The 18575-nt window shown below is 43.1% G+C and overlaps 2 protein-coding genes across 2 annotated transcripts in view; one reads left to right on the forward strand and one right to left on the reverse strand.

Moving 5' to 3' along the window:
* On the forward strand, positions 1-7965 carry LOC308285768 (transmembrane 6 superfamily member 2-like). The gene is made up of 10 exons (XM_080726634.1): positions 1-350; positions 1414-1517; positions 2059-2156; positions 2929-3032; positions 3779-3861; positions 4049-4173; positions 4582-4683; positions 5635-5727; positions 5825-5944; positions 6618-7965. Exons 1-10 carry the CDS (start codon positions 238-240, stop codon positions 6825-6827), a joined length of 1152 nt encoding a protein of 383 aa, XP_080582760.1. The 5' UTR covers positions 1-237; the 3' UTR covers positions 6828-7965.
* A 4062-nt stretch (positions 7966-12027) lies between these two features.
* LOC308284826 (neurocan core protein-like) overlaps positions 12028-18575 on the reverse strand; it is a gene marked incomplete at its 5' end in the record, with an annotated part of 62654 nt that continues 56106 nt past the window's right edge. Inside the window, 3 exons of the mRNA XM_080725553.1 lie at positions 12028-13188; positions 14794-14976; positions 18250-18394. Of these exons, the coding sequence (XP_080581679.1) occupies positions 13073-13188; positions 14794-14976; positions 18250-18394 (444 nt within the window). The 3' untranslated portion in view covers positions 12028-13072. The remainder of the gene's footprint in view (positions 13189-14793; positions 14977-18249; positions 18395-18575) is intronic.

Here is an 18575-nt window from a genome sequence, read left to right on the forward strand (position 1 = left end):
TGTAGCAAAATGCCCCACAACTAATCACAGAATCTGAGAAGTAGACCTATCATTCGTTACAGATGACACTCCCTTTGCTTTCTTTATATCACCATCTTGGCTGTAGAAGAAACACAGCAGCAGGATACCTATACCTCTAAAATGCTTCTGATCACAACCGGAATGGTTTAGACGACTGCTGTTCACTCACGTGTCTGGATATTTGTCTCCCTCGGGCTCTGCTGACAGGTCTTCTTAATGATAGAAAACTGTGGAAAGATGTGGCCGCCGGTTGAAGTCTTTGTTTTTCTGCTCTCCCTCCTGGCCCCAGGAGTTCTGTACACAATGAACAATGTTCCTCTGCTTCAGGAGTAAGTGAACACTATTTTACACCTTTTCATGTTCTATATATAGTAGCCAACACATGTTTTACCATCATAATATACTTAGACCCTTTGAATTTCAAGGACCAGCTATTTTAGATGTTTTAGGGCCACAGACCCCATTTGATTACCTATTATCTGTGGGACCCTAAACTGAGAACATTTACATTTAGACACAGGGTCCATTTGGTCCAGAATTCCGTTATTATCTATGTACTGTTAGGTATAGATACAGTACAACAGTACAACTGTGATCAAAATAGCAATTATTCTCTAGTATTGTAGAATTCACTTGTGTAGCCTACACGTAATAATGGTGAGGACTAGGCCTAACTAACTACTAAGGACCCACGGAGGTCTGCACACCCCACGTTGAGAACCATGCTAGACTACTGTGTAGACCAATGGAGACTACATTGTCAGACACATCTCTGCATATAAAAAAGCAGGGTCTGTTTGTTGTAAAATTCACAGTGTTAACAAATAAAATGAGTCAAAGCTCTTTCAAATAAACTGTATGAATGGGGGGGGGGGGGGGGGTCAACTGTATAGGACAGTGGTTCTCAACCTGTGGGTCGGGACCCCCAGGGGGGTCCCCAAATAATTTTTGGGGGTCCCCAGATGATTAACTTAATTTGCAACATTGTTTTCTCCCTCAACAGTAAACAAACCAACATAAAGTTTGAGTGTATAGAGGTATCTGCACATTTTCTAAAGTGACAATTTAAATGGCTCTAAAATGACAAATCAAACATCAGCTAAATTGTCAAATATTAGAGGCAGAAACTGTGAAAATTGCGAGGCGTTGTGAGCATGTAGATCTGCTATTTTCACAATAGAACCGTGACATACAAAATCTAATGCTTCAACTCATGGTGCTCGTCAGGATGGGGGGTCCCCAGTTCAAATATGATTATTTTGGGGGTCCCGGCCCGAAAAGGTTGAGAACCACTGGTATAGGAGACCACCTCAGTTTGTTCATTGGTGTCCTCCTGTGCAGTGACATAGAATGTATGAGTGATGTTATATATAATTATACTGTATTCGTCAGACCTTTACCTATCCTGGGAATGGGAATGTTCGTCCTGGGTTCAGTGCTGCTCCTGCTGCTCCTCACTGTGCGACACAAGAAGAACGTTGACCCCTTGTTCTATGGTAGCTACAATCTGCACAATAAATCATCACTTTAATTTAAAGGGATATTTCACTTAAAAATAAAAATGTGTATCGTCTACGTCTACACATGCTTTTGAGAGCACCCGAGACAGTTTTTTAGATGCTTGATTCAGTATTTAGATATTTGATATTCATTTTATCAGACACGCCCCCTTCCTATACAAACCCATTGTAACCACGATAGATTCATCTGGTGACTCATACTGCCCTCGTTTGTTTTTAATGTAATCTTTTGAAAATTAGAAAAATAAAATCCAATGAAGAAATGTAATGGTGTTTGAAGTTAATCGATTTGTAGAGGAAGGGTGTGTGTCTGATAAAATTAATATCAAATATCTAAATACTGAATCAAGCAATGTAAAAACTGTCTGGGGTGCTCCCAAAAGCCTGAGTAGATGTTACATGTTTTTTTGTTTTTTTTTGTGAAGTGAAATATCTCTTTAAACTCCCAAGAGTGTACAAATGAATGGAACCAAATGGACCCCTGTTACATGACGTTTCCTTCATCCTTGTGGCCCAGTGTTCGCAGAGTTCTCCTTCACCTGTTTGGTGGGCCTCACCAATGCTCTGGAGCAGGATGGGTACATATCTGGTTTCATGGGCTTCTACCTGAAGAAGGTAAATTCTCAGTCGTCGCCATTGATTCCGTGACCTCATGCCCTGGTGTCAACGCTTACAGTATATTCCCTGAATGTACAATTATTTCTCTGTCTCTCTTATCCTTCAAATGTCTGTGCGGTCTGGTCTGCCTTGTTTCTCAACTCCTGTGTGACCACGAAACTCAATACTTGGCTGTTCACTGTTCCACCCCAATACAACCAAAATAAGTCTCGGATGAGTAGCTCATATAAGCACAACATCTCCCCTGGACAAGCCGAGATTGCCTCTTGGATGAGCAGTAGAAATTAAAATCCATAGGACATATGAGTTACACGTTACAGCTATTGAAAGGAGAAGTTACTAGGTTCAGAAAGGTATAGTTCTGGTCCATAGCGTTCTTCTAACACTATGGACCAGAGCTATTGGGATTGGGAATAATAACGTCTTCACTGTGTGAAGATAATAACAGCTCCATAAACCGCCATAAAAGAGCACCTGTCTGCAATTTGCAGCTGGACCTACAGTATAGGCAATTCTTCTAGCTTGCCAAAAGAAATGACCCACCACTGTTTTTCTGTAAATATACTTTTACTACTCCTAGTATGTATGATCTCTTGTATAGTATTGTATGTCTTTGTATGTCTTGATGAACTGAATATAGGACAACAATGGAAACAAGCCCTCAGGGATTTTTGGGTTATCCTTTTAGTATTATTATTATAGCTATAACTGCGCCTCTGTACTTTTTGCAAACGGTTAATCAGTCAAAACTCCACTGTGTGCTATACAGGGGGAGCCTCATCTGAGTTCTGCCTACGCTGTGATGATGTGCTACTGGGAGGGAGTGGTCCACTACCTCCTCTTCCTCACCATGATCCATCGCATGTTCAGTGGGTAAGCTCCAAACCTTTTCGTGTCTGTCCAGTGTGTCCACCTTGTATGTTTTGACAACATTTCTGTCAAAACATCTGTAATCGGTGGGCTGGGATTCTCCAAAAATCGGGATAGAAATCGAACCCAAGAATCTGGCATCATTCAGGGTCATAGTGTAGTGTTTGTACCAGAGTTGGAGAGTTGGAACGCATAAGGGTACCATTCACTTCTGGGTATACTCATGATGTAGTGTTTCTTTTCTTTCTTTTTCCTTCATTCATACAGGGAAGCCCATTGAGAGCAAGCGCTCTTTTTCACAGCATATAAAACACAATGAAAAGCAACACAACAACAAACAATTGAATGACAGTACAACGTCACAGAAGCAAAAACATAGTTATTGCATGAAACAGGTGCAGTCACTATGTACTGTTGTGACCTCAAGCACTTTAAATGTCTCTATTGAGACCTATCAAACCAGTTCCAGAGAGTCCTGAAGTGTGTCCCATTTGTGTGGAGCATAATAAATGAAAGCAGTCTTTCCTTGCTCACTGTTCATACTTGGACAGGTACTGTATATCTAACGTGTGCCTGTGAACGTGTTGAATGTCCAGTGACTTTTCGTTCTAAAAGCGAGAATAGATATAAAGGAAGCTTACCACACATGGCCTTATAAATAAATAAAATACAATGTTGCTCTCTACAAACTGTGAGAGACAGCCAACCCACTTTTTCCTGTTTGTACTCTCTCTCTCCTCTCCGTGCAGGAAGTCCTATCGCAGCATGGGACTGTTGTGGGCGGGGTCCTCCATCGCCCAACAACTCGTCTTCATCCCTGGAGTGGTCATTGGTGAGACACGAGCACACTGCACACACACACGCACGCACGCACGCACGCACGCACGCACGCACATACACACACACACACACACACAGACACACACGCACGCACGCACACACGCACGCACGCACGCACGCACATACACAAACACACACAGAATATCCTCCTGCCATTGATAATATTCTGATTGGTTCAGGTAAATATGGGTCTAACATCCGCCCAGCCTTCTGGAGGAACAGCCCCTTCCTATTGGTGCCCATCTGGGCAGCCTCCCTGCTCTTCAGTAGGCCCAGGGACATGCCAATCATTACAGCAGACAAGGTGAGTTGTATCGCTGGTTCTCAAAGTGGTGACCAGGGGTCCTGGAGGTAGTCCTAGTTGGGGTTCCAGGGGGTCCCCAGAAAAATGAGGAACACATGATCTCCATTTTATTTTCCGGCTATTCAAAAAAGCGCTTGTATTGTCAATGTGCTGTAGTAGCCTATTCACAATTTATACTGTGCACCGCTTACCGGTATATTCTCATATGGGGATCCCTGGCAAAATAAATATGGCCAAAATACATTTTGGGGTTCTTGACATGAAAATATTTGATAACGACTACGTTATAGCACATACTACTGTGCTTTTGTCTGGGTTAGGCTTGGATTTCCATTTCACAGTATAGCCATATACCCAAACACACATGAGAGCGTGCATGGTAACAGGACTTGTCTCTGTGTTGAGCAGGTGGCTGCGGAGCAGAAGAGAGGCCTGCTGTCTCGTCCCGTGGACCTGCTGCTGTCACTGATGCTGCTGGGGGCCATGGCCTTCTCCGTGTTCAGAGGCTTTGTGAGTAACCACACATGAAAGCCTTTGCACTGCTCCAGTATTTCACTCACATAAGCCTCACAGTTAGGTAAGGCAGTTGGCACGCCACATGTTGGGCCTAGTGGACGAAGATATAGAGAGAGCCACGGGGAGCATCGACCCCGTGTAAGGGCCTATTTTTCCATGCCAAAGATTAGCTTTATTCTGAGTGTTTCTGTCCAGGTTTCAGCAAACTCAAAATGCTGTGTTAGAACAACTGGCCCTCAAATGTCCCCAGGAGGCTGTTTGAGGAACACGGGACGCTCACAGCTGCAATCCAAGCCTATTTGTGTTCACTGCTTGATTTTATTCAGCACTACATTGGCTAATAAAATAAATCCAATCTTCTTTCCTTTTAGGAGCCCTTTCCCCCCCACTGTTTTTTCTTTAAGTCACCAAAAAAAGACAGTTTCAGAAGCATTTCCTTCAGGCATGAGGAGGGACACCCTCCCCCGAACGCCACATTTGGTGTTGCTCTTCTCTTCACCATGTTTGCAAAACCCCGTTGAACAAACAAACGATGTCGCTGGCTTTAATCCTATCTGCTTGAACTGATGAAATCAATGATGAGCTCACTGTATGTTGTCTGTCTGTCTCTCTGTTTGTCTGTCTGTCTGTCTGTCTGTCTGTCTGTCTGTCTGTCTGTCTGTCTGCCTCTCTCTCACTCACTCTCTTTCTTCAATTCAAAGGGGATTCATTGGCATGGGAAAAATACTGTATGTTTACATTGCCAAAGCAAGTGTGATTTTTTTTTTACTGTAGCCTATGTACAGTTGAAATATAGAATATAGGCCTAATAGAATAAAGACATTTGTTAACAGGGCTGCATCTGCCACATTACAACTTGAAACCGAAATACGCTATGTAGAAAAACATACTTAAATACTCTCTCTCTCTCCCCTATCCCTTTCTCTTGTCCCCCGTCCGCCACAGGTGGTGATGGACTGTCCCCTAGATTACTGCTTCACCTATATCTACCAGTATGAGCCCTATCTCAAAGACCCGGTTGGATTCCCCAAGGTCACGGTGAGTCCGAAGGGAGACACACTCAGTCAGTGCACTATAATGCAAGGGAATGGAACCAACACATCCTAACCCTGCTCCTGGTTTATCATTGCTGTAGATGTTGGTATATCTGTTCTACGCCCTGCCTCTGCTGGTTGTCTTCATCTACGGTCTGAGGACGCCTGGATGCAGCTGGATGCTGGACTGGACCCTCTTCTTTGCCGGGGCAATGATTCAGGTGAATATGTTTTCAAAGATCATTTGCCCATAGTTTTAGATGCAACGTGCTGTGAGCTTGCAAATTAGCTTCTTTCGCTATTCACTAAAGCAGGGGTTTTCAAAAGTGGGTGACGGGAACGGCAGTCCAGGGGTGCCGCAAGATCATTTGATAATATTTGGAATTTATTTGGACACTAAACATATTTAGTATCATTTTAAACTTGAAGTACAACGTTATTTTCAGTCAGTTCTAACCAAAATGGCTATTATCTCAAGGTTTTCGTCGCAACATAATCACTAAAATATCGTCACTGTTGGGCAGAAACCTCTGTTGCACAAAACCAGTGAAAACAGCCAATCTACAAGCACAAAACGCCTCGCATTGCGAGGCGTTGTGTGCTTGTAGATCGGCTGTTTTCACTAGTTTAGTACATTTTATAGATGATAAATACAAAATGAATGGTTTTGGACATACAAGGTTTCCACACGACAACGACGATATGCTATAAATATAAGGTGCTGGGAGTGTAAAATTATAATGTAGGGGTGCCTCGGATTAAAAAAATATTTATGAGGTGCCCTGAGACAAAAAAGTTTGGGAACCCCTGCACTAAAGTATAGGACTCAAGTGACTAATCCTCTGCCATCTCCTCACCCATCTTCTCTGCTCTGCTCTGCTCTGCTCTCCTCAGGCTCAGTGGTGCCACCTCGGGGGGTCTCTACACTCTCGCACCCCCTTCACCTACAGGGTCCCTACAGACAAAAGGTGGCCGATCATCACCCTGAACGTCCTATATGCCGTCCTACCCGCTCTGCTGGCCCTGCGGTGTCACCTCAGCCCCGCCTACTTCATGAAGCCCGTTCCTAAAGGCCAGACCAGCAACGACAAAAAGAAAAAATAAACCACACACACACACACGCACGCACACACACACACACACACACACACACACACACACACACACACACACACACACACACACACACACACACACACACACACACACACACACACACACACACACACACACACACACACACACGCACGCACACACACACACAGGCACACACAAACGCTAGCCCACAGGATTGTGGCGGCTCCAGCTATGAAGACTGTGTTTTTGTGCTGTGTGACCCAGCTTTGAGGTCACTGGACTGTCTTTCCTTGGCACACAAACTGCCTCAAACACAATATTTTTTAAACCCACAGCGAGCGCAGAGGGGAAATCTGCTGAACGCTTCAAAAAAATGTTTTTTCTTTTTTTTTTACGCTGCTTCCTGACTCAAGCATTCCAAATCACTGTCATCTCGCTCAGCACTCCCTGCATGGACTATTGAACCCTGATAAAGGCTGTTTATGTGGAGTTAAGGACGGTTCCACATGGCATAGCTTTGGAAGTGCCGTATGCACAGGGACCCATTTGCCATCTCCTCCCAGACAAATAACACTATAAACTTAGATCAGCACAGCCCGGCGGCACGCTGGGAAAGACAGCTACACGCTTATTACGGAAATCCATCTGTGGGGACAATACTCAGCAATCCTACTGTTTGTGTGTTACACACAACTTGTCTGGTTCCCTTCTCCCATTGATCTAAATCTGCATTGATCGATGAAAACTCCTCACTGTATCGGATTCACATATTTCACCCCGAATATGTGACTGTTGGAGATGCTCGGCATAACTTGAAGAATTCATTGAATGTTTGTGACTGCTGGATGACTGTACAGAGTTGCTGATAAGGGAGACGATAAATGCTATTTCACAACTTGGGGTGTGGGCGGTGAGGGGCGGTGAGGGGTTGATCAAGAAGAGAGACTTTCGACAGACCTTCTATTATTACTGTAAAAGGTTTGCTGATATGATATTGATATTTCAAATGTAATATTATGAATTCGAGTTTGTATTTTTCATCTTTAGTTGTGTTGTTTTTATGTATACTGTATGTGGGATGCATTATATGAGTTGCGGACAACATATCTTTTTTTTCTCGTTTTGTTTGATATGTTAGAAAATAAATAATATGCCCCTTGATAAACCCTTGCTTCAGGTCATGTGTCCTCAAATGAACTCTTGTGTCATATACTGTACAGTGCTCTTATCTTTAGACCTTAAGTTAACAGACATTATTGAATAGATTGTGAAACACAGCTGGCTTCATATTTCCAGCAAATTAGCTTTCAATCATCTGATTTAATTGCTCGATACGACTCCCTATCTTAAGCTGGAGATCATTTCTTGTCGGCAGTGGTGGACACTCATGGTGGCGCTAGAAGAGGGGCATGTGAGAAATCAGGGGCGGAGATTGTGGTTTGCCACACTTTTGTAATTTTTTGGCAAGATCTGTAGGTGCACTGGAGCAGTGTCCATTAATGTTGTCAGCAAGAAGCAGCCTCATGGTGGCGCTAGAACAGGGGCATGTGAGAAATCAGGGGCGGAGGTTGTGATTTGCCAGCCAAGGAGTGTGTGCAAAGTTTGGTATGGATTAGGGGCAACAGTGCCGGAGAGGAGTAGGGCCAAAAGTGTGACGTGACGTGACATGACGTGATGGACAGACTGACTGACTGACAGACAGCCCGTGGAGGTTTTGATAGTAACTTGTTGATTGTAACTTGTATTATCTTAGAGTGGTCTGTACTTGAGTGGACTTTAACTCCACTATTGTATTTTTGACTCCGCATTTCTAGCAAACAAGTACTCCAGAACTTTAACTCAAGTGTAGATTTGACTGATGCAACGCAGACTTGTCAATATATTTAGTCTTAGTCATCATAGTTTAGTCTGTGAAAAAAAGGTTGCCGTCTTGTCGACAAACCTTTTTCGTCATAGTTTAAGTCAAAGAAATTAACACTGCACTGTCAGCAAGTGATACTATTGACGGAGTATAAACCATTAGACATTAGACAATAGCACCTGATCTGTTGACCCCGACATAGTCTCCTACGAGTGATGTCACCATGTCCTTAGTTGCTGTGAGTGACCCGGTGGCCCAGTGAACTCTGATCTTCCTGCCTGTGGTTGTCACACTGATAAGAATTGAACCCTGGATAGTGGCCATCAGACATAGACATGGCAGGAGTTCTGTCTACTATAATAGCCTATGGTTAACAGCAAGTGGGCTCTATTTTCGTCCATGCCTTATAACCCTTTTAAAATGTTTTTCAAAACATTTTCACACGTAAAATAGGCAAAGAAGTTTAGGGATAAGGGGTAAGGCATGGACACAAATATAGCTCAGTGTTTCAAACTCTTTTGAGGTCTAGGCTAGCCTGCTTACCTATACTCTAACCAATGTTCATAAATAGAAAATGTGGGGTGTCGCTCTCTATTCCGACATGTCGCCACTCCGAAATTGACTTCTTATTGTCGGAGTGGCGACACTTCCATAGGGGTTAAGTTTAGGGTAAGGGTTAGAGATAGGGTTAGTGTCGGAAAGGAGACATGTCGGAGTGGCGGGGTGTAACCGAAAATGTGGCATCCACCCAATTCAACATAGGCCTATTCTGTGTATATAGGCCCCTGGCCTAAGGTAGGGCATACAACAATAGATAGCAGACATCTCAAACAGATGAGATTGAGAAGGTGAGCTGAGGGAGAACCAACAGCTTTTATAGGACTGCAGCTGGATCTGATTGGCAGAGGTGGAGTCAGGAGCAGGATGGGAAGGGCTTGATTGGCATCATATGACAGGTGATTGGTGACTGGTGGAGGTGCCTGCAGAGAAAGATAGAGGGAGGGAGAGACCCAGGGAGAGACGCCGGACACAAAAAACCCAGACAAACAATGTGGAACGTAACAGACTGTGGCTGCAGTTTATATGGTATGGTAAGCAATGTTCTCAAACTTTCATGTTAAGGACCCCCACTGCACATATTATGCTATCGACCCCCATAAGAGAAGACTTTAACGGCTATAGCATGGATTCGTTTTTTGTCTAGGGACCCCCTGGAGGAACCCCTTCAAGGACCCCTGGAACCCCCCTTTGAGAAGCACTGCAGTAAAGGAATTCTGGATGAAATGGCAGACAATATCGGACTGCATCATGTTCTTCAATCAAAATAGAAATAAAGTTCTTGTATTAGGGTGGGTCCCAGATAATATAAAATTGGGGGTTCTTGAAATTAAAAAAGGTTGATGATTACTGGGCTGCTACTAGCCTCGGAAACCCAGACTTTTATTTTGGCGATGAGGCTGCTACAGTAGCAAATGAAAAGCAAATTCACATGCCTCACACAGTTGTAAGGTTCTTAGAGCTATAGGTCACCTTTCCAAAATCATAATTTCTTTCCTTGGCTGACAGATACTCTCTGTCTGGGAAATGTTGTAATAGTTGATAGTAAGCACATCTTGTAATGTTCTCATTCACCTGATGGGGGCACACTTTAGCCGCATTAACCCTGGCATAAAGAAAATAGCCAAAATTTTAACTATTTTCAAATATAGCAGAGCTGTATTAATATGTTTAAAGTGCTCATGTGTCTTTTGGACTTGTTTTCATAGACCTGGTTGCTTATTTCGCTTGCAAAATCTGGCAACACTGGACACCAGGCAGCCGCATGATGAAATTGCTCCTTGCACCAGACAGGATAAAGTCATTGTTCACTGATCACGGAGCACAATGTAGTGAAAGGCAGAGAGCAGAAACCAGGATGAATAAAGGACGATCAGATAAAGACTTCTGATTGGGTTTCTTGTGCTCGAGAGCGAGAGCCTCAGATAGAAACGATACAAATGTCTGACCTGTGTGTCTGCAGTGCACTACATCTACTACTCCTGTGAAAAGAGAGAAGGATTACAGCCGTGCACAGTAATATACCATGATACATGTGGTAAAAGAAATTATACGTTGTTAACTGAAACCAAAATAAAAACTGAAAACCTAACTGAAAACTAAAATGAACAATGCAAGACTAACACAATCAAAATTAACTAAAAGTTAGTTGTACAATTATACTTGTTTTAGTTTTTAGGATCAGGATGTCATGTCTTTCATCCCACCCTTTTAGCTTATATTCTAATTTTATAAATAAAGGTTTTCCTCCCAATACCTGAAAAACTAAAGCTAAGAATGAACTACTAGGAGATAAGCGACTGGAGGGAATATGGGAAATATGGGAAATGGGACAGATCCATGTTGATGACATGACTTTAGAGATACTGTGTACCGCTTTGCGTGATTTTAGGGCAAAATCTGTAGGAGCAGTGTCCAAAAATGTGTTTTGCAAGAATAGGCCTCATGGTGGCGCTAGAAGAGGGCCGTGTGAGAAATCAGGGCTGGAGGTTGTGGTTTGCCAGCCAAGGAGTGTGTGTGCAAAGTTTGGCATGGATAGGGGCAACGGTGGCAGAGATATGAGTAGGGCCAAAATCTAAAACTATAAAATTCCTAAAACTAAAACTACTAGCCACATACTACAACGAAACTGAAACCAATCAATCACTACAACTGAAAAAAGAAATGAGTACGCTGATGTGCATTTTATTCCCCCAATTTATTAAGAACGTAACACAACAGCAGGACAGGAAGTCATAAAGATTCTTTTATACTCCGTTATAGGACCGTGCCGCCAGGGCTGAAATAACCGATTTTCCTTCAACACTTTCCGTGTGATTCTGCTGTTTGAGTACATCTGCACAGAATTTGAATATTATGCGCATGATAAAGTATAACAAAATTTATTTGGAATGAGGTTGATTTTTCATCACGAATAAAGGCATCAACTGTATGAATGAAACATAAACTATTACTTGCCAGCGATATTTGTATCATTTATTCATCACCATATAATGCTTGACAATCAGTTGTTGCCAAGCGACACTGTCGTGAGACGGAGTATGAAATTAGGCTTCTGAACACACAAAAAAAGGGGGCGAGACTGATCAAAATATCGAAGAGGGCCTGAGACAACAGTTGTGCGTCTCACCCGTCTGTTAATATAGCCGTGCAAAGACTGAGAGTAGTTAGCGATTCAGATACAATCAAGCAGTTATCTTGGGACAGTATTGAACAGAATCCATCACCACCAGTCTGAAATCAATGGGACTCATTCATTAGCAGAGAGTGCTGCTTACAGTGATGGTTGGGGGGGGGGGGGGGGGGGTGATCTGATTGGAGAAGGTCCAGCTATTAATGAAGAATCAGCCAATAACAAACAAACACCACAATATTTACAGTAACGTTACAGAGATTAGAGACAATCAAAAGGATTAATTCTGTTACCCATCGACTGTAAGAATGGGGCACCGGCATATAAAAGAGGAAGTTACGCCGGCTGTCTAAGTAAAAAAAGAAACCAAGCATATTCACTAGCAAATGGTTGATAATAAATAGTAACATTACACAAAAAACATAGCAAATATTAGAAAACAGCATGTACAATACATAGAGCAAAAAACACACCTGCTAGTCAGGTGTTCTATGGGGAAAGGAAGAATTAAAACCTGATTTATAGTTCGTCGTACGACGATCTCCAGTGCCAAACAAATAGCCGATGTACAAGCGCACAATGGGTCGCAACGTGACGCTGTGAGCTTGTAGATCAGCCCTTACGGTACGGGACGTGGTCATACGACGGAGTACGAATCATACAAAAAGCTCAGGGGTTATTTATTTGAGACTGAACGCTATCTTGCATCAATTACATCTGTGCTTTGTAAAAGGAATACTAGAAGGAATACCGCTTTCCACATAGGGTGAAGACTAAATAAAACTGCACCTCACATTTTCCTTCTTACACACTCCCTCATGAACACACACGCACACACGCGCACGCACGCACGCACACACACACACACACACACACACACGCAAAGGTTATTCATGAATAGGTTGTCGATCTACTGAGATATTACAGACCTTGTTAGTCGGACAAACACGGTTAGTGTTCACATGGACCTGGGCTAAACTGGCCAACCACATACGAGACCCCCAAAACACTAAAAGATCAATAAAGAGGTTATGGTGGTGATACAGTATGTGTTCTAAAAAGTACCTTAAAGAATACCGTATCCAACCGTAGCGAGCTAAACAGAGACAAGGTAAGAGGTCGACTGGAACATGGGAATGGATCTGATCTGTTGGAACTATTGTCTTTATTATGGGTCCTGGGTTGGCGCCAGGCATTGTGGGTCTTGTAGTATCATTTGGTTCAGTAGTGGCTGTGTGCGTCGTCCGCGCCGCGGTGTCCTTCCCCGCCGTGTCTCCTGTGGTTCCGGCGTTCTCTGCGCTGGTGGTGGTGGCGCCGGTATCGGTGGGATCGCCGGGCTAAGGAGAGGAAATCAAAGAACGCCTGGGTTAACTCATTCTGTGCCAAATGCCAAAATGGCTCCAAGGTAGCTGTGCCACGGTTTTGTATGTTTTTCTTTATTGCGCAATCAAAAAAAATGTTTTTTTTTTATATAATTTTTTTCCCCACAGAAACAGACACAGTTGTTGTGATTCAGTGGCAAAAAGAATTTTGTCAATCAGACAAATGGTTCCAGAGATAGAGCTGTTTGAATGAAAAAAAGTGTCCATCCACTAGAATGAACACACATTTTCTCAATCAGCTAAACGAGGGAGCCAACACACAAACAGAGAAAAGCATCTCTCTGATCCCAGGTCATTTTGACATCTTTAAAAAAAAAAAAAAAAAAGTGTTTTTTTTTTCTTTTTTTTTTTTTTATACAAAAAACTCAAAAGACGTCAAAGACGTCATTGGCACTGAACGCCTTTGCAAAAAAACCGTCATGAGACGTCATTGGCACAGAATGATAGCATTGCTGTCGGGCAGAAACGTTACTTTTTGTGTTTTTTCATAAATGAATGCCCGACCATGCTACAGCGTCACACAAAAGCATCAAAAGTAGCAGCAGATGTACAAGCTGCATGGGGGGGAGCATTAAAAGACAAGGCAGCATGAAAATACAGGTTTTGAGCTTGTGGATCTGCTACTTTTGATGCTTTTGAACTTGAATCCTGAAGAGTAACAGTTTTGGACATAATGAGGTTTCCAACCAACCTCACTATCTACAGTATCTCATCCACCTCATCAACATAATTGTGTAGTCTATTCTTAGGAGCTTCAATAGGTAAATGCTTAAAATGCTTGCAAGGCACACTTCCACACTGCCAACTTTACTTAACTTTTTTTTTTTTAATAAATAAACAAGCATAAAACATGCATTGAAAATGACAATCCTTGAGTTATATTGATACAATTTGTATGTAAATTAATAATAAAAAAGAAAATATATGTACCGATTGTGAAGTTGTGGAATAAAAGTATTGCTTCCCCCAAATACATTTATTATGATTGTGAAATACACATTTTAATAATTTAGTCAGGTCCACATTTTGTTTAACTCTGTTAGCTGGTGGCTGCTATTATCTGTATGCTTCCAGTTGTGTTGGGAAACTCCCCTTTAAAACAAAGCTTAGAGGCAGCTGCCAATGTACATGGTTGTAACTGCATAGTTGCTGCCTTACAGATGTGAGGCAGGGAAATAAGGAACCATATGGAACAGAGGTGTTGAGAGTGCAACATCTAGTGGCTGAATGTTGCCTAGTGCAGTGGTTCTCAAAGTGGGGTCCGGGGACCCCCTGGGGTCCTGGGTTCCAGGGAGTCCCCAGCAAAATTTGTTAATACAGCATTACATTTAGTTTGACGAAATATTGTGAAAATAGCAGATCTACAAGCTCTTAAATTGTCACTTCACTGTCCTCTGGGGACCCCCCCCCCCCCCCCCCCCCCCCCCCCCCACACACACACACACACACACACACACACACACACACACAGACACACACACAAAATCATGTGGTGACCCACAGGTTGAGAACCACTGATCTATTGCACCTTTAAAGCAGAACATTGTGAGGGCCACTCACACTTTGTACAGATGATCTTGGGATGCTCCCAGCTGCCGTCGGTGCGACAGCGCGCAGTGGGGATGTGGCGCTGGTAGAAGCCGTCGGCGCACTGGTAGCGCACCACCGCATGGATGTCATAGTGAGACCTGCGCCGGCCAATCAGATGGGCGTTCTCCACCGCAGGCGGGGTTCCACACAACACTGCCAAATACGATTGGATGAAAGCAACATTCCATGTTGGAGTTATATTATACTAGTCTCGCGTAGCCAGACAACTATTCCACAGTCTCCGAATGCTATATAGAGTCTGGAACTACACCTCCCGAAAGTAACGGAAGCTGGCAGAAGCTGGCATTTCTGTTCATGAAAAATATATATTTCTATTTCTATTTCTGTTAAGCAGCAAGCTATATACGCTTAGATGATTTTAATTTATATTAGGAGACATTTGCGCGACTGTAAAGATGGAACGGAAGTGGGGAGGAGGCTTCACATCCGCTTTATATTTTACCCATGATCAGAGCTTCTGTGCTCCAGTAATCCAGACTGTATGACGGAAGCATTTGAAAATTGTGCGAGCCACGCAAGACTAGGTCTATACAGACATACTGTACAGTGTACACTGTGGAAAAGAGAAACAACGTACAGAAACAAACAACTGTTAATACATTGCTTGGTTGAATGCTCGATTCTTATTTGTCAATCACTGTATTCTGCGGCCTATTATTTCTTTTAATGGCAGACTGCTGTGCTCGATAACACATTCACAATCAGCTCATTAATAACGCATTGGAACTATATTCTAATTGACTATTTCATTTTAGAGAAAGCAATGGATTTATTTTTATTTTATGAATAAAATATATATGTTGTTATACTTTGTGGCAAAATATTGATTTCTCTATCGAGTAGCTATGTAATAAGCAGGATAATGAACAGCGGGGAGGTCATTATTGGGAAATAAACCCCTTCAGGGTGATTCAAGACCCCTCTGCTTAGCGTTGTGGTCCTGCATGCATCACCCTGTCTGGGGTTATTTCTCAATAACCTCACTGTTCATTATTCCAAACTGGTAAAACACATCATTTAGCCTGCTCTGGCAATTATTACAACAGCCGGTAGCTTTTTGTTAAATAAAGACATGACAAATAAACTGAGATTTGTTCAAATAAACCCCTCTGTCACATACAGATGCACACAGTATGACACAAGAGAAGAGATCGTTGAACATTTGCAAGGTTGAAGCAGTTCACTGTCAAAAGGATTTTCAGATAATATTCTGCAATGCATACATCAATAATTAATTTCTCTTTTAAAGTGAGTAATAATGTTCTACCAGGGCTAAACATAGCAATAAATACCCTGACACACTAGACTACACTTACAACAAGACTATACTTTCACCCGCTATTAACAGAAAGTCATTTCCAAAGAGCAGATTAGATGAGTACTCGGGAAAGGAGACGGCGGTGCCGTAACACGATTGAGTGCCCTCGTCTGGCTGACATTTCCGGAAAGGCTGACGAGGGACAAAATACCAGAGGACAGCGATATTACAGCTCAATGTGGCAGCTCTTTATTGCGTCCTTAGAGATGACAGCGTTTGCTGCTGAATCTCCAGCGTCGGGCTGGTACTGTAGCATAGCCAGTGAGAGCTAATGGGGCTCTGCGGAGGGCCGGGCCCACAGCCAAACCACGCAAGCATGAGACCGTTTGCCAGATACAATGATCCAGAGTGCTGAATCCCTTCTTTTCTCATATTCCTATTCCACAATACCCTCTCCCTGTCTTTCTCTCTCAAGCCGGATTTATATGGTGTCGCTTGCCGTGAATACTGCCCTACAAAGGCAGAGTGCAGTAACTACGTTTTTCGGACACACCAACTTATTTGTGTCGCTCAAAAGTCAAATTAGCCTTCATGATATCGGGGGATGAGCAATTAGCTCAAGAACAGATCTACAATCAGTGTAATATCACTTAAATGCCTTTATCTCATTTGGCTGATCAGCTGTAACACTTTTAAACCCATTTTTTGGTGAAATTCAGGAACGTAGTTACTGCACTCTGCCTTTGTAGGGCAGAATAGCCGATCTACAAGCTCACAACCTGTCGCGTGGTGTCTATTTTAGTCGAGCGAAGCTGTCGTACGACGGAGCATACATTCAGCATCATTGTCAAGCTATCTTTATTTAGACTCCAGTATGTTCCTTTTTAGAAGTTCTTTGGATCCTCACTTGCCCATGGCTCTGAAACAGAGATTTATGGTCTCTGAAACAATTATTCTATATACAAACATCTGGGGTTGCTCCGAGGGAATCTTATGAATCTATAGTGGAGCCCACAGTGATCACATACGGACAGACTGCTAAAATGCTTCAAGTGGGAATTTCACATGTCGCCAGTGAGCAAGGCACAGACTATAAATCCAGCAACACTACCGCTGCTCTGTTTTAGTTTGCGTAAGCCCTCGAGTGGAAGATACAACACCGCTAAAGACACTAGAAGAAGACTGATGTTGCTTTCAGAGCCAATAAAAGTTTGACAAAGAAGCCGTCTTCAAACAGTTCGTCTGTTCTGTTCCATCAATCTTCAGGACCATCTGCCGTAATGACGTTTTATGGAGGAGAGATTGCCATGCAGTAATCAAAGTCTAACCGACTGTCTATCGACTGACTTCATGGGCGATGTCAGTGGGTTTGAAAGAGAGAGTTCTTCTCAATAAAGGAGAAAGAAAAGGGCGAGAGAGGCAGACAGAGGGAATGATGCGGCTCGTTGGTCAGACGGTCAATAACTCCTGTACATTCCAGAAAATTGCCAATGTTGGCAAAAAGCAATATCTCTCTACTTGAATTAGAACACTGCTCTATTACTAAAAGTACTTTAGCTCCACTACTGAACGTGTCAAGTCCCGAGTCAAGTGTACAGTCGGTCCTCACCCTCGCTGCCGAGCCACTCTGTGACAAAAGGATCAGCCACTTGTGGACTAATACCTCTATTTTCCACTCTAGAAATTATTATGACCTTCAATGGAACGACTTGCGTATCTACAAAATAACAAACGCATTTTAAACTGAACAACTGACACATTTTTAAACAAACAACTGGGTATTTTCAATCTATAGAGTAGCCAATAACTCTTGTACCCTACTGGCTCTCCTGCCAGTGAGGAGCGCTCACCGGGAGGATTTAGCCGAAGCACCTCCATCGTACTCCTTCCGTTCACCCTCCCGTGCGAGTCACTGGTGCTCCCTGCCCACCTTCCTCCCCCGAACACGGCCAATAAGTTCATATTGACGACACATGTCAATATCCGGATGACCCTGCCCCACCCGAGCACCCAACTGACATATTTTCAACTGAACATAAACTTTCCATTAACAAGCTTAAAGTCGTTACTGGAGTCAGACGTACTAATTAAGTGTGTGATTTGCACGCTGTGGGCATAATAGCCCACAGTGGGGTGTGTTCCAGTACCTGTGCCCTTCTTGCATATGTAGGGCAGGTTGTAGTTGCAGGGTACGTCGTTCCACTTGCCATCCTCATGGGCGATGGTCAGCACACAGTCCTCCCCGCCTGCGAAGAAGTTGTCCGGCTGGCTCTCCCTCCAGTTCTCATACACCTGCACAGGGGCGTCACAAGGGGGGGAAAAGTGGGAGTTACTAGGGCCCAAGGTGGAGGAGCCTTAATTATTTTATACTTTAGCCATTGAAAAATAGCAGATATACAAGCTCACAGTGCGGCACCGTGTGCCACGCTGCGAGCTTGTAGATCTGCTATTTTTGAAAAGTTGTGAAATTGTG

The sequence above is a fragment of the Nannobrachium achirus genome, assembly GCF_963921795.1.
Source record: "Nannobrachium achirus genome assembly, chromosome: 5".
Taxonomy (NCBI): domain Eukaryota; kingdom Metazoa; phylum Chordata; class Actinopteri; order Myctophiformes; family Myctophidae; genus Nannobrachium; species Nannobrachium achirus.

Bases quoted from the DNA above. Each gene is read 5' to 3' on its own strand.
- LOC308285768 (XM_080726634.1), top strand. From the start codon at position 238: ATGATAGAAAACTGTGGAAAGATGTGGCCGCCGGTTGAAGTCTTTGTT. The intron at 3,033-3,778 runs GTAAGCTCCAAA...CTCTCCGTGCAG, and splicing joins ATCCATCGCATGTTCAGTGG to GAAGTCCTATCGCAGCATGG. The intron at 5,728-5,824 runs GTGAGTCCGAAG...TCATTGCTGTAG, and splicing joins TTGGATTCCCCAAGGTCACG to ATGTTGGTATATCTGTTCTA.